This window comes from Epinephelus fuscoguttatus, linkage group LG14 (genome assembly GCF_011397635.1).
Source record: "Epinephelus fuscoguttatus linkage group LG14, E.fuscoguttatus.final_Chr_v1".
In the NCBI taxonomy this organism is placed as follows: domain Eukaryota; kingdom Metazoa; phylum Chordata; class Actinopteri; order Perciformes; family Serranidae; genus Epinephelus; species Epinephelus fuscoguttatus.
This window is the reverse complement of record NC_064765.1, coordinates 24,930,631-24,946,884: the sequence shown is the minus strand read 5'-3', so window position 1 is coordinate 24,946,884 and position 16,254 is coordinate 24,930,631. Positions and strand designations below refer to the sequence as shown.

At 41.6% G+C, this 16,254-nt stretch overlaps 2 protein-coding genes across 2 annotated transcripts; both read right to left on the bottom strand.

Moving 5' to 3' along the window:
- Positions 1 to 5,025: 5,025 nt before the first annotated feature.
- Positions 5,026 to 10,232, bottom strand: siva1 (SIVA1, apoptosis-inducing factor). Its single transcript, XM_049597129.1, has 4 exons — positions 10,048 to 10,232; positions 9,424 to 9,609; positions 7,410 to 7,569; positions 5,026 to 5,260 (listed from the first exon to the last, which is right to left on the bottom strand). The coding sequence occupies exons 1-4, from the start codon at positions 10,166 to 10,168 to the stop codon at positions 5,212 to 5,214; spliced, it is 516 nt and encodes a 171-aa protein (XP_049453086.1). The 5' UTR covers positions 10,169 to 10,232; the 3' UTR covers positions 5,026 to 5,211.
- Positions 10,233 to 10,815: 583 nt separating this feature from the next.
- Positions 10,816 to 16,034, bottom strand: adss1 (adenylosuccinate synthase 1). Its single transcript, XM_049595822.1, has 13 exons — positions 15,789 to 16,034; positions 14,752 to 14,854; positions 14,588 to 14,650; positions 14,454 to 14,504; positions 14,274 to 14,340; positions 14,086 to 14,193; positions 13,929 to 14,010; positions 13,705 to 13,831; positions 13,453 to 13,607; positions 11,721 to 11,845; positions 11,468 to 11,565; positions 11,233 to 11,382; positions 10,816 to 10,979 (listed from the first exon to the last, which is right to left on the bottom strand). The coding sequence occupies exons 1-13, from the start codon at positions 15,975 to 15,977 to the stop codon at positions 10,927 to 10,929; spliced, it is 1,371 nt and encodes a 456-aa protein (XP_049451779.1). The 5' UTR covers positions 15,978 to 16,034; the 3' UTR covers positions 10,816 to 10,926.
- Positions 16,035 to 16,254: the final 220 nt, after the last annotated feature.

The window sequence follows — 16,254 nt, the reverse complement described above, 5'->3', positions numbered from 1 at the left end:
CCAGCTGACTGTCTTCTGTAATTATTAGTAAAACACACTCATGTGGAAGCAAAGGTGTAGGTTTTGTTGCAACATTTGAAGGGACATGAATAGAAGTGGGAGGTTTTGGGGCTCCGTCAGAAAGTTCTGAGAGCCAAACACTTAATTTCCTGCATTCAGGTGAATTTTTATGCAACAATTGTGCCATTTTGCATCAATTTGTGGTGTAAATGCCTTTAATTTTGTCAAAAGTCCTCTGCAATTTGAATGTTTTTTATTGGGGCGACAAATGCACATGCTCAAAATATTGAGGGGGACAAGTCTCCTGCATCCCCCCCTGAAATCAAAGCCTATTTTGGATGTAAACAAATCAAATATATGTGTCTACTTGAGGGACTTCATGCCAATTCACTGGACACTTTCAATGGCGAGAACTTTTAATTATTTCCCGGCTGCACCATGAAAGAAATCCAGCTGCTCTGCTACGTGATCCCAATGGGGATGTGCTCGGGTTCCCACCACCCTCCCCCCAATCCCAGCTCACCCGTTCTGGGAACTCCATATAGACAAGGGCCGCATCCAACTGCCCCTGCCCCCATCTATCCTACCTCCACCCCCATGGCCCCCAAAACCACGGCCCCAAACCTCGGCCTCATCCCACCACTCTATTGTGTGCGTGGGTAGTAGCTCAGCCAGGCTATTGTCTGGCCCAGCTCCCCAGCACGTACTTTATGCACAAACAGACGACACAGCGGCGCTAGCCAGGCAGCTCCAACATAAAGAAAACAATGTCCTCCCAAGATCATTCATAAACACCCTGAACAGCCCCGGCCAGCTCACAGTAAATAAGGGCCCTCTGCAATGCTGCGGCCACCTCGCACTGTAAACATCCACAGCGGCGGGCCTCAGAGTGCTTGCTGGCACCAACATCTCACATCTGCCTAAGGGGACCCAGGGCTTTGGCTGCCTGGAGTGTGTGTGTGTGTGTGTGTGCTTTTCTTATAGACCCAAACCTTCACATGGAAAGTAGGGGCCATGTGATAGAGCTTAGCTGCAGGGTGACGAGCTCGGATATGTGCGGTGTAACTCGATGGTGTAATAAAACATTCCTCTCTGAGGCTCAAAGCCTGGCTCATTTGGCCGTGAGTGGTTTTGTGTGTGTGTGTGTGTGTGTGTGTGTGTGTGTTTAGAGGTACTTGAGAGAAGTTGAGAGGAAAGTTGTAAGTGTCCACCACCTCAACAAGGCCAGCGGTGGGAGCCCTTGACCTCTGAAGGGACGGACTGCCAGGGACAGCTGGTGTGGCCTGTGTTTATTTATTTATTTCTTAACAAAAGACAGGTGGTCACACTTGAAAAGGGCACACAAACACAGTCACACATGCGCTTGTGTACAGACAATGCACACACACACACACACATACACACACACATGCATGGGTAGTTTTCTTTTTCTCTCTTTCCGTATGAACACACATGCATATGGTTATCATCCACTTAATTTTAGAGGAGCAATTCTTTTGACTTTCAGACGCCCAAGAAAAAAGAATAATAATAGAAACCCCAATTAATGGTAAAATAGTCTGGTGTTCAAAAAAAACCCTCAGTAAGTGACAATTGTTGCCCAGGTGTGAGGCAACAGCCACGTCTGAAGCAAAACAAGTGCTTGGTCACAATCTAAAGCTGCAATCTGAAGTGTATATACCACACATCAGTTGCTACAAGTGCATAAATACATATCAACTAGTGCTCTCACACTGGGTTTGCCTTTTTTGGAGTGGCTCGCCCTGACGGTGCCAAGACAGTGTGTCCTTGGTCCACTGTACAGCTGTCACTTACTCACACTCGTTGACGCATATTTATAGCAGCAGCATCACTGGGCTCGACGCTCGCCACACTCAGACCACAGCTGGTCCCCACAAGAATGGGTGAAAGACAAAGCCACGTGCTCCCGCTGGCCGACTGCAGTTGGTCCTGTCTGGAGCGCCGTGGGTGATTATGTGGCCCCTCTTCTCCTCTCAGACACCCAGCCCCATACATGCACTCGGGAGGAAGATGAGGACCATTGCTGGTGGTTGTGGGGGAGCACACCGTGACCTTTTTTTTTGTCTTTGAATATCACGGATGGGGATGTGCTGAAAACCTTGACAGCTGCACTCTGTTGTTTTGAAGGTACATAAACACATCATTATGGAGTTAACAGAGAGCAGGGAGGGGACAGCAGCATTAGCATCCTTCCCTCTAATAAGTCAACTATGAATATGGGAAATGTTTTGGATGACAGACAGGCGAGTCGTGCTTGAACCACTTTGTATTGTTCTATATCTGGAGTCCAAGTGAAATCATGGTACTCATAATTTTTCAGCTTTGGGAGAGATACAAGGCAGACAATACTAGCAATATGATTTCTTCAAGTATGGGGGTTTTAGATGAGATTAGGGTGGAAACAGACAACTTTCCAACTGGTATTCTTGTTGGCACAGCTTTTGCAAAGGCAACGGGATCCATAGACGTAGATATCGATGGGGACACTTTTGTCTGCCCAAAAATAAATATGAAATTAGTAGAGGACTTTTACTCCAATAAACTTTTTCAGACAGAAGACCCCCAAACCTCTTTGTTTCATATGTGTTCCCCCCAGTGTTGAACCAAAACCAACACCCTTGATTGGATCACTTTCCATTTTCCTCACCGCCTATCATCTACCACCAACACAGGACATGCTACATTTTGTTTCCCACAGCTACTTTGGTTTGCAACGTCAACCATTTCTGCCAGTGGGGATAGTAACCGCAAAGAACTTTGTGCATTGATACTTTCTAGGGATAGCTACAGGGGGGAAACAAAAGCACTATCCTCTTTCTGTTTTGGCTGCACAGTGGTTGACGCACTTCCTTTGCGCCTTAAATCGAGCCTAAATTTTCCCAGGAGATTGTTCACGGTGGCAAAAAGACGAAGTGAGACTTGCAGAGAACCAATCTAAACACCAATGGGGTTGTTCTAAAGCCAATACATTTTGCGTGATGAGACTCATTTGTAGCCTTGACATTAGACAATGCTTCGAATATGGATGTAAGGACACACAAGATTAGTGTCGCCAATTCAGTATCTGACCAAATGTCTTTCCTCTGCTCCCGAGCTACGACGTTGAATAATGGCCAGAAAAAGTGTTTTTGCAGAACATTATGATGTCACAGTGAAGCTGACCTTTGACCACCAAATTCTAACCAGTTCATTGTTTGGTTCCAAGTGGACAAGGTACTTCCTTGAGGTGTTCTTCAGATATCATGTTCATGAGAATAGGATGGACGAACAACCCAAATACATAATGCCTCCAACCATGGTTATCACTAGCGCAGAGAGATAAGAACTTTTCTATTTCCACTTTAAACTGAGGTAAATCATGAGACTGTGTCCTTTGCGGACAACACTATTTTCCCCACCGTCATGCATTAAATTACTTCCTTTCCTCTCGATATAAGGGTATGAAGGGAAGGTCTGATGCAGTGATGGATCGCATTAAATTGGCTGAAACAACTGGATAATGAAGTGACTTTTTGATGCTCCAAACAGGGCTTTGGATATTTAAATGTCCCTTTGACTCATTATTCCTGAGTGTTAATCTCTGTTTATGACAAACTCATGTCAAAAAGGAGCAGGAGGATGCTCGCTCTGACATTGGAGGACAGAATACAGTGACTAGGAGTAGGTAGTAGTTTTAAAGTGGACGTCTTAGCTCCATCTCAGCAAAGAAAGTAATTGGGTAGCACTGCTTTGAATTCTGGATTAGATCAGAGACAAGACGGATGGTTAGATATTTCAACCTTTGACTAGTAAGCTCAAAACATGACAATAAGTATAAAACACTTTGGAAATGTTGTGGGTTACCTGTTGATTTGATATATTCTAACTAGAATGTATATTCTTTCATTTGAGAAGCAGGAAATAGAAAATATTTGGCATTTTTTTCTTGATATGTGACTTTGCTCAGTAAATGTTTTTATCAAAAGTAGTTTATGATTAATATTCTGTCGATTGACAGGCGTCTCAGCCCTGTAACACACAAAATTACTAGTATTAATTGGCGCAAAACGTCCTCCAGCTTAACACTTTTAGACGTCTAGGATGATTTTCATGTTTTAACCTCAATAAGAGGAAAAAAAGAGTCTCCTGTACAAGTGTTTTATGTCCACCTCTGAGTTCCTTTAAGCCTTATCAAGAAATGTGCAGACAACTTGACGCCTTGCCTGCCAGCAGCTGTCTGTTCATTCAGCCAGAAATCAAGCGGTGCCCTCCAACACCAACTGCAGAGCTCCCCAAAGACCGGAGCCACAACTGGCCTGCTGAGCAGGGGATGTGACTCAACAGCTCATAGGCACACTTGCAGTAAGCTCCAGGAAGTGCAGTCATCCAAGCTAATATCTATAACATGTCATGTGATTGATTTCAATAAAGCAGTGTTCAGGACTTCTGCCACCAAGAACAATTACTCACAGTGTACCTGACCCTGAAACCAGTCGTCATCAGCGACAAGCCTCAGCCAACAGAAAGTGATGACTGCACCTCAAGGTCACATCCAGACGGGATAATTGTAGCCAAACTGTCTGCTGCAGAAGCCCTGGTTCTGTTCAACTTCTGGGTCTCCTTGTTTTAATACATACATCTCAGAGCAGATTCTCAAGGTCAGTCTAGGACTTCTGGATTGCAATTTAATTTTCATTGCCAAGACAAAACTTTGACTAAAAGGCTGAAAATGTGCTTCAGTAGCATTGTGAGATAAATGTGTTCATCCAGTGAGGAAGCAGGGTTTGTGTGTTACCCTGAATGTGGCCAAGTCTGAAAGGAACTCATCCCTCAGCTGAGTCCTTGAAGTGTGCTGCCACCTGCTGATGTATCTGCAACACTTGAAGTAACCTTTAAGCTAATTGGCTGATTTTCGGTCAGACGTCCGATTCTGACTCCTGCATTATTCAGCAATTATCTTACTGTGCTGCTTTAATTCCTCAAAATACAAACTATGACTTTATTAAAGATGCATCACAGAGAACATTTAACAGTATACAAAAGTGTTCAAGTTTATTTCAGTTACTTCGGGGATACAATACATATATACAAGAAAACATCTGGATCACATAAAAAAAAAAATCACAGGTATAAAATGCAGTCTTAGTAATATCATGTGAGGCAACTACGTATGTTCAAGCATAATCTCCTGGTTCCTCAGACAGTCTTCCTTCACGTTGAGCAGCTGCAGCACAGTACTTCATCGTATTGCCCGCTGTAACTGTGGGACAAAAAGAAAGTATTACAATTAAAACTCACCTGCTCTACCACCTCAGCTACAGCTGCAGAATGTGATGCTCAAAACAATTTCTACAACACAAACATGTTGCACCGATGAAAAAACCTACGTTCAGTGGAAAAGTGAACAAGGCTTACATTTTAAGCCATGATGGTGGAAACTATCCTGCTCAGTCAGACATTAGTAACTGAAGGAAAACTATTCTTTAACAGATTGCTCGTTGGCTAAAAATAACTGTTGTGCCAAAGCCCCCACCAAAACTTGTGAGTTCTTTCTTTTTGATCATCAAATACTCACCCCCTGTCGATGTGAAAAGTGGCTGTAAAAATGCGTAGTTTGCTTCTTCATATTTCTAAAGATGAATAAGCAGCTTTCCTTCCTGCTTCCATTGCTTTTTGATGTCTTAACATCCAGCAAATTCACTTCTACAGCTCTGTTTGCTCACTGGCACTCCAGCCAAAACTGATTACAAGCCAACAAAAGTCAGGGCAGACTGGGGTCATGATTCTGGCCCATCTACGAGTTATTCAAGTGCAGGTTTCTTTATGTCAAATACAATAAATCTACAGGACGTTTTTTTGGTCTGGTTACACTGATGCACACAGTCTGCAGCTCAGAGTGCACCCATGGTACAAGCACAGGAGGAATGCCTTTCACAGAACAGATGAGAAACAGCTTGCACCCAGCACCTCGTATAAACATGTCTTTAATCCCGAAGCAAGTGATTTTCCAAGTGACACCTAATTAACCTCAACGTGCACAGTCTCCCAGTTTAAAGGGAACTAATGATACTTTGAAGCTGGCACGAACACGAGAAAAAAAAATAACACTGCAGCTGGATTCCAGCTAGGGATGCACTAAAATGTCTTTAAGGCCAATATTTTCCTGCCTAAATTAGCTGATACGGATATTGCATTTTAATGAGTCATAACACAAACGCATGTGCAGGAGAGGCAAAGCTTTACAGACATGCCTAGTTTAAAGAAAAATCTATAACTATATAATCTAAGCTGTATCAATTTAAATTATATATATATATATAAAAAAAAAGAGCCACAATCACAACAAGGAATGGGGAGATTCATTGATGTAATTAACGTCATCCATGATGGAAACACGAAGATGTGCAAAACATGCGCTGGCACATCGCAATACAGTAGACTGCACCCGGATAAAGCATGGATATCTTCAGAGAACAGGGTGTAGCGGAAAACCTCGCTTACAAAGTGAAAATGACTTCTAATGGGAGCAGCGCACAGACACTCCAAGCGAAAGTATCCCAGAGCCCCTTGTCAAGACGGCACTGTCCTGTTTACTTTTTGTTCCTACCCAAGCATGATATATAAGGATTATCAACATGCAGAGTGGGTTTCTGTTAGAAGCAGTCACTTAAAATTTTTGCACCGCTGCTACTGTTTTTATTCAGCTATTCTATTTTTTCGGTTTACTCAAATGGACAAGCACAAGGGAAAAAACTAACTACTACTAACTAACTAAAAAAAATAACATTTCAGTCTGTGGCTGCTGTTAAGTCTGTAAATTATTTTAGTGACCTTCCTCACCGCACACTGACGCAAAAATACATTTACCAGTAATTATCTAAACTGCATATTACTCCACTGATGGCATAAAGGTCATGTCATAACCATTTAAGTTTTAAATCAAGTACCCACTGATACAGATTCTCTAGTTCAGGGGAAATGATTGCTGTGATATACAGCAACCATTTTGAATTGAGGTCCAGTACTTTTTGATCAGGTACCTGACACACAGGGCTCAATTTCATAATTATTATGATACAACAGTGACGTTGAAATTAGACTAATTTTAGGATCTGCTGCAACTGCAGTTTTTACGAGAAGATGACTGAATAAAAGATTTAAATATTTAAGAGTCAATTTCTGTTTCTTATTTTAAGGTTGTTTGAGTGTTATGTAATCAGCAATAAAAAATAATCTTCAGTATAATTGAAAAATTTGTCCTTTAAGTAGTCGACTTATCGGGAAAAACAAAAAACAAAACCTACATTTATCTGTAAAAAATAAATTGCCCTAGTCACAACTAGCCATACATAATAATTACCAACAATACCAATGTAGATACTGCTTCTCAACTTAAAATGTGGACTTACTCTATGATTGTGCAGACAGAGCAGCAGTGGCTGGCACAGCTGGAGCACTGGCGGGTGCAGGAGGAACAGGCGAGACGGTCACATTGGGAGCATGGCGTCCTGGATCCCTGGCTCTTCTGACACACACAGCAGCCTGTAGGAGCCACTGGTGCACCTAGACCTAAAGAAGCACACATACATACTGGATGAGTATTAAAAAAAAAACAAAAACAAAAAAACAAAACAAAACAAAAAAAAAAAAAACAGGCTGAGCCCACAAATTTGTGACAACACTGACATCTGCTGGTGAAAAGTATTAACTGAACTAACTGTCAAAGTGACTTCTTGTGCACTGGCCCATTTAAAAAAGGTGTTACCTTGTGGACCTTTGTACTAAAAATATGTTAAGATGATACTTAATTTTTTTAAACTCAGACTGTTGAAGCCTCATATTAGCTTCCCCCATCACCTAAATTGAAACTGCTTTAGAAAGGGACCTCCTCTGGAACACTATAGACAGGAGGACAGATTGCTACAACCAATAACTCTGTCAATGTACATCTGGGCTTGTGGGTATTGTATTAAGGCAGATTTTAAAAAATATATAAATCTGTATATAATCAAATCTGTCACATGGACTAGATCAAAGAATCACAGCAACATAAATAAATTGGAGATTTAGCCAGTTATCTGAAGGAAACTTATGGGAAGTGAGAAAAAAGTTATTTATCGAGATAATCTGGAGATATCTGGTAGTTTTTCATGTGAACAGTTTACTTGGGATTTTGTTTTTAGCTTCTCTATCTTTTCCCACATGCTTTAAGTACGCAAGACCTTAAGATGTTTGTACAATAATGGTATCTTGTAATCCCGTGTGGGATGAGTCAAATGATTTGGCAAGACACAAAAATAACTTATGATTGAACAAATGAATATGCAAGTATATTTGTGACGCTCTTGGTCCAATGTTTTCCATTATGTAAGAGGACAAATTGTACTTTAGGTGTAAGGGTATTTGTCTGCTGGGATTTCCACTCTGTCAGCTGTTTGAGGGCAAGTCCAAATTTTATTACATGGTCGATCATTTCCACAGTGTCATAACTTCATGATGACCGCTAAATGCACTCCTAGTTTTGGACTTTATGAAATCTTGTTTGGGGAGGAACAGGTTCAGTGAGTGAGTGCTTCAGATGCTACAAAGGACACTTTCATGAGTTGTATAAGTATGCTTTGGAGGGCCAACCTATATCAATAGATGTCACTGTTCTGACATGTTTTTAACTTTAACTATTTTAGTGTCAATCCCATCAGGTTTTCTTTCTCAGTAACTACTGTGGGTCCGGTCATAAATACATTTGTCAGTAATTATCTAAACTGCATATTACTCCAGCGATGACATAAAGGTCATGTCATCACCTTTTAATTTTTAAGTCAAGTACCAATTGATATGGATTCTCTAGTTCAGGAAAAACGATTGCTGTGATATACAGCAACCATTTTGAATTTGAGGTCCAGTACTTTCTGATCAGGTACCTGACACACAGGGCTCAATTTCGTAATTATTATTATGATACAACAGTGACTTCGAAATTAGACTAATTTTAGGATCTGCTGCAACTGCAGTTTTTACGAGAAGATGACTGAATAAAAGATTCAAATATTTATGAGTCAATTTCTGTTTCTTATTTTAAGGTTGTTTGAGTGTTATGTAATCAGCAATAAAAAATAATCTTCAGTATAATTGAAAAATCTGTCCTTTAATTAGTCGACTTATCGGGAAAAACAAAAAACAAAACCTACATTTATCGGTAAAAACACAATTGCCCCAGTCACTACTACTGTGGGTCCTGTCATAAACTGTGGACCCTCACCCAAATGTGCTCTGGGTGACAGGGTAAGGTTGTGCACTGAGCACCAAGACAATAGATTTGTCATGCTGTCTTTTGGTGTTGCCATTTCTTGGTGTGACAACATATTCTGCTCAACATATCTGGAGTGTAGTCATCTTATCACCTGCCTGTCAGTTCAGGCTCACCTGCAGCGTTTGCTCTTGTCAGTCTCCCATCATGACCAATCAGTGTCTGTCCTTTCAGCAACGTCTGGCTGCATGCAGGCGTCTCAGGTTGTCCAGTGGGCTGCGGGTCGATGCATCTCTCCTCCCCGGTCCATATTTTGCCCATCACAGCCTTGGCACCATTGAAAAGCAGGCTCTTTGTCTTTGCTAGGAGGACAAAAACACAGACTCAGTGAGATAACATGTGACTAACTCAGCTGACCGCCCCGGGGCGCCCAAGACACTGGTGTTTACAGCTCAGTGAAGCCAGTGGAACTGCATTGTAACAGCTTCAGAGGCCTGTTGCAAGTAATAGCAAACATAGCATGAATACACAACTTGTACAACAGCCATTATATACTTTATAATGACAACAATAAATCCTGTAAAGTTGTTACTGTCAACAGGCCAAACTGCTGACATCACATTAAACGTTTGAGAACAAAGACGAAGGCACCAAAAGTGGCCAGCGTTATTATTTTATTATTGTACAAAGGTGTTTTCAACGACTGCTAAGCAAGTAGAGACAACTAACAAATGTGCGCAACAACCAAGCTAGCATTAGCTAACTGCTACACAGCGTTATATCCCCGAACAGGCACTTACCGTAGATTTCCTGCCTGTATTTGTTCCCAAACACGCCGTAGTTACTCAGCTCTTGTTGTCCGATGTGTATTTTATACTGGGAGGAGAAGGTTTCCGGGAAAGGACAAGCTCGTTTCGGCATTTTCGCTGCAAAAAATTCCCCGCCGAGTTACTGCGTATCTCCACACTTGCTTCTTGCGGGAAAATTGTACCGAGACAGCAACGAGCCAATCACATACGTCCTTTATTGTCACATGAGAGCTCTGAGCCAATCCGACAGTTGCTCTGCTGTCACGTGATTTTTGTTTCCGGATTTAACTTCGCACTCACTGTGCTGCCTTCAGGGACTGCAGGATTTTTGCATTTTATGTTTTTGTTATGCCAGTAAATATAGAGATTGGTTGACACTTGAGTAAAAGTACGCACAGTAACACATCATTACAACTAAGGACAAGAATAAGAACATTTTCAGATATTAAAAGTGTGAAATAATGCGTGCCACTCTTACCATCATGTTGATGATGACTTTAATGAATGGTGTTTTGTTTCTCTTGATCGACAGACTTAAAGTAATCATCAACACTCACACACAACTCTACACAGTGTATGGTTTATGGACTACTGCATTAACTGATTGTATTTTCATGTATTTTTGAACTTTTATTTGAAAACATTTCTGCTGGTTTAACTAGTGATACAACCATATATTGACACATACCTTATAATTAAATCTAATAATAAAAGAACAAGAATATTTGACTGCAACAAATCAAACATAGCAACCACTGCTCAAAGGTGACATGGATATTTTATTTATTAACTAATGGAGGAAATCAGTTTAGATAATGAAAAGATGCCACGTCATCTGTGCTTCCATCAAGGGGAGATGAGGATTTTCCTTTAGAACATCTGGATCATGCACTCTCTGGACTTTCCAACACCAACCCACTTGACTAAAGAGAGACAGAGAAAAAGAGAAAGATTAGAAAAGTTGGCAAAAACTGTAGAAGTCATCTTGGAAAGGGAATATTTTTCACAAGTGTAACAGTGCCACCTAATGGCTATCATGTTGTTTCTGCATTACTATTTATTTGATTTTGAGGCCTTCAGGTGAAGTGTTGATACTTGTCTGCATTCTTACATAATCATTGTATGCACTGCAAAGTAAAGAGAAGATTATGTAAGTTTATTATATGTCAGACATACTGGGAACTCCAATGTGGTTCTCAATGAAGCGGATGTAGTTTTGTGCCTTGGCTGGGAGGTCGTTCCACTTCCTGGCTGCAGATGTGTCCGTCTTCCAGCCAGGGAAAGTCTCATACTCAACCTCCACTTTGTGTAAAACGTCCATGTTGGCTATAATTGCAAGAAATCAGTTATTACCAATCAATTATCTGTCATCAAACAAAAAATGAGCTTCTGGTTTCTTCTGTTAAATTACCTGGGAAATGGGGAATTCTTTTTCCGTTGAGTTTGTACGCGACTCCAACTTTGATTTCATCCAGCACATCCAGAATGTCAAGTTTTGTCAAAGCAATGCTGTTGGATGGGTAACATGTCAGTTAAACATGTGCGGTTTAAAATGTGATTTATGATGGTGAATGGAATGTATGCTTGTGGGATAAATGTTCTTTAGTGATCATGCATAACAACAAAACATCTGATAATTTGCTTAAGCTGTTGCAGCCACTCACGCGGTGAAGCCATTAATCATATGAGCGTATCTGACGATGACAAGATCCAACCAGCCACAACGCCGCTTCCTTCCTGTGGTTACACCAACCTCATGACCCCTCGTCTGCAGCAGCTCTCCCACTGCCTACAATAAACAAGAAAAAAAGAAATGTATTATTACTGAACTTAAGGGGACAGTTCACCTCCAAATTAAAAATACATATTTTTCCTTTTGCCCATAGTACTATTTATTGATTTAGATTATTTTGGTGTGAGTTGCAGAGTGTTGAAGGTATCTGATGTAGAGTCTGCCTTTTCTCCAATATGATGGATCTAGAAAGCTCTCAGCTTGTGGTGCTTAACCCTTTGAAACCTGGAGCGACATCACTTTTCTGTGAGCAAATTTGTGTGATTTCTTTCAAAAACATGGGGAAAAAAGGGCAGTGAGACACTTGGTCAGAAATGTCCCACAAACTGCAAATAAATATAATAAAATAAAATAAAATAATTTGATTTTTTTTTAGAAAAATATATAATAATAATAATAATAATAATAATAATAATAATAATTACTTTTTAAAATTATGTTACAAAATTATTATAATTAGCAAAGAACTCTTTCCAGGGCATTTTCTTAATTGTTTCCTTTTTTTAAAAATACTAATTTTCTTTTTCCTAATTTCTTGCTAAGTGTAGGGACTATTTTCTTTCTACCAAACCACACCTGCCAGTCGTATTAATGTGCAGAAGGAAGCATGCATCTACTGCTAGCTCACCTAGCACCACTGAGCTAGCTAACATTGCAGATCAGCTGAGGAGGACACTATTAATGTTTACATCTCGCACTGTCATGAGCCTCTCATCCATGAGTAGATGCACACTTCCCTCTGCAAGTTGACATGGTTTGCAGGTGTACTATGGCAGAAAGAAAATAGTACCTACATGAAACTGCTCACAACAAGGTCTGTGGATTATCTCGAGTAACCAGGTCATGAATTCTGTAAAGATTCTACAAAGACACATTGTTATTGAGTTTTTAAAATGTATTTTTTGGTGTGTTGAGCACCACAAGCCGAGCGCCATCTAGTGCCATTATATTCAAGAGAAGGCAGACATCTCTACAGCTGATCCCCAACACTTGGCAACTCACACCAAAACAATCTAGACTGATAAATGGCACTACAGGTAAGACGAAAAAATGTGTATCTCAGATGTGGGGGTGACCTGTCCCTTTAAATTACCTCAGGCATTTAATAATTCTACAGGAACCTAAAAACATGCTACCAAGTTATAAACGCGGCTGAGTACAATAAAATATCACATGGGCTGGAGGGGATTGAGTTTTAACATCTTGACCTGTGTCCCTATGCTCAGCTCCCGTGACAAGTAACATAACCCGGGCTCACACAGTAAATATATCCTGAACCCGTCTCTGGCCCTAAATTTATCCCTGTGAACATGTGACCTGCATAAGAGGTAAAGAGTGTTTGAGCCAGTCTCTCACAAAATTTGACAGCTGCACTCAGCCAGAGAACACCCACCACCCCCGCCTCCCCTCCGTCTGCCCCGCTGCCTGTGTGTTGGCCACATGATCGTAAACAAACTGTACATGTCAAGCCCAGCATCAGTGAGTTACATAACGTGTCATGTGTCTTCTTCACACAATGCGAAGGCCATGAAAGCATATTATGACATTTACTCTACATGTTCCAGTAATGTTACTGGTTTCCTTGAGCAACATCAAGCTCTTACGTTGAGTTGTTCTGTGGGGAAGGCTCCGATTCCCACTCTGGTAGTGTAGGCCTTTGATACACCAAACACTTCGCCAATATTCAGCGGAGGGATGCCGAGACCAGTGCACGCGCCGCCCACGGTGCAGTTTGACGATGTCACAAAAGGATATGTGCCTGAAGAGAAGATTTTATTATTTCACCATCGTACTAACTCCTTCCAGATCCACCTGAATCATGAAACAAAAAACTGTCGTATCGCTGCCGACCCTACCAAAGTCAATGTCGAGGAGAGCAGCGTTGGCCCCTTCAACCAAAATTTTCTTTGGAGATCCATGAAGAGCTTCATACATGTAATAGACCCCATCTCTCACCATGGGCCGCAATCTCTCAGCATATTCCTGCATGAAGCAAGGAAAACAGAAATCTTTTAATGATGGAGAGAACGACAAGAACGATGCATCACTTTTATAATTTCAATCAGAAATCAGAGTCTACCTTGAGTTTTTTCAGTTGGTCCTCAGTGTCAACTGTCAAGGTTGGGTACATGGATTGATACTGGTGGACAAGGTTCTTGAATCTGAAAGGAAATTGTGAATTATGTCAAAACTGTATGTACTATTAAAGGTGTGTGGCATATTCCTACAATCCCTACCTCAAAGAAAAGTCCTTGAAGTCACCCAGGAGGTCACATACACGTAGGCCGGTGCGAGATGCTTTGCTGGAGTATGCCGGTCCGATGCCCTTCTTGGTTGTTCCAATGCTGTTATTATGAAACACAAAGAGAATAATGTAAAATAACGTACAAAATAAAAATAGATTTGTCGTGCCTCCTGTCCTTACTTCTTTCCTTCTTGTGCTTGTCTCTCAGTTTCCTGCAAGCCGTCGACAACCTGGTGGAAATCGAACACTGAGGAGAGACGGAGAGCAAATCAATACGGGGCAACCTTCACTCTCACACATATTATTTATGCTTAATTGAATAAAGTAAAGCTCTATAAAAATGACATATAGTGTACATACCAAGGTGAGCTCTGTCTGAGACAATTAGTCTCTTATCCCAGCCTTTCAGACCTGGTCGGAGAATAGAAATGACATCTATGTGAGTATACGCGAATGTTAATTTACACTAGTGCATTAAGTGTGAGAAAAGATACCTTTCTTTTCATTTTTATCGCCCTCTTCAAACAAGCCGGGTAGATGTATAACAACTCCATTGCCTACAAGAAGAGCAAAGGAAGACAAATATGTAGACTCAATTGCACTAATATTCTTAACCATGCTGGCTCTGTAGCTCAAATCAGGATACTGAAGCCATTACCGATGAGTGATATGCTTTTGGAGTTGATGATTCCACTGGGGAGAAGGTGGAAGTCGTACTCCTTGCCATCCACGACCACTGTGTGTCCTGCATTGTTGCCGCCCTATAAATCAAAGCAGGGTACGTGTTATGATAGCGTCAATGCTTTGATGACAGCACAATCAGATACAGCATGAAGACCACCACAGAAGTCTCAGCCACACACACACACACACACATGTCTCATCTGATTTTCCTGAGACAGTGATAAGCCACCCTCTTCCCAATTCACAGATCTTTTCCAGCACCTATTTTAACAGACTTGGCTGGTGCTGGTGGACCCTCCGCTCTGTTCCCCCTGGCTAAGTCCTGGCCTTCTCACGTATCAAGCCACCCTGAGAATGTGACCTCTCTCTAGCCCAGTGGGTGGGGCTCTCAAGCCTCCAGAACACAGGGTGCTAGTCCTGTCAGTGAGAGCAAGTATAGGACAACAAGTGCAACACAGCAACTGCTGGCAGGTTTCACTGTGAGTCCTGGGTGTTTGAGTGACCTCTGATTTCTGACTGGAGGGTTATGTGTCCCATGTGAGTGGACAGAAACTGACCTTTCTGGAGTTATTTTTAATAAGAATTCAGAGCATCTCAGGTTCAATGTCTTTGTGATCTGCAGAGCAACTAAGCACAAATTCAATCAAGTTTGTAATCTGAACATGCATTTGCTACAATGATAGGCATTTGGCTTTTAGAAAATGTTTTGAAATTTGAGTTTAATGGCCACAATTCCCCTGTTGCAGCATTTAAATCATTGAGTGCACCGTTATGAAACCACAGTGCATGCCCTGTATGGATCATTATAACAGTTTCCCAGCTAATAAATAGGGTATTCAGTTAAGTATGACAGAGGTTAAGGGTTTTCACTCTGAGCACCTGTTGCGCTTTACCACGCTGCCAGTTACTGACAGATCCCATCATGATTTCAGAGGAAAAATGGCATTCAGCAGAAACACAAGGACACGCCCCTGTGGAGGCTCATCTGAAATCACGAATCCAAACATTTACCTGACATCTGCAGACAATATCCGCTTCGGTCGCCAGCAAATCGACGACTTTCCCTTTGCCCTCGTCTCCCCACTGCGCGCCGAGCACCACCGTCACTTTGTTCCCCGCGTCGTTGCGCGATCGCTTCTGTCCGGCTACGGCGGGTTGATTCATGTTTTTTTGGTCTTTTGCCGACCAGGTGAGCGACATGACGGTGGTGGCTTTAGCCTGCCCGTCTCAAGAAGACTAAGCAGGCTCCCAAGAGTGGCATTGCCATATCTGTAACCTCATAGCCGATGATGTCAGAGCCAGACGCACAGAAGTGCGTGACTTGTCTCCAGGGCTGTTAAAGCAACGAGAAAATAGCCTTTCCACAGCACTCACAGGGATAACTGGAGGCAGATCCACGTATTCAACACCTATTATAACATTTATTGTATGTAGCCTGCATTATTCTAATTGATTATGTTTGCCTCATTACCGCCAT

Coding starts and splice junctions, on each gene's coding strand:
- siva1 (XM_049597129.1), bottom strand. CDS start 10,168: ATGCCGAAACGAGCTTGTCCTTTCCCGGAAACCTTCTCCTCCCAGTAT. Junction 9,610..10,047: donor ATACAGGCAGGAAATCTACG/GTAAGTGCCTGT, acceptor TTGTCCTCCTAG/CAAAGACAAAGAGCCTGCTT. Junction 7,570..9,423: donor GACAAGAGCAAACGCTGCAG/GTGAGCCTGAAC, acceptor GTGCTTCTTTAG/GTCTAGGTGCACCAGTGGCT.
- adss1 (XM_049595822.1), bottom strand. CDS start 15,977: ATGTCGCTCACCTGGTCGGCAAAAGACCAAAAAAACATGAATCAACCC. Junction 14,341..14,453: donor CTCAGACAGAGCTCACCTTG/GTATGTACACTA, acceptor GTCTCTCCTCAG/TGTTCGATTTCCACCAGGTT. Junction 14,011..14,085: donor TTCAAGGACTTTTCTTTGAG/GTAGGGATTGTA, acceptor ATTTCCTTTCAG/ATTCAAGAACCTTGTCCACC.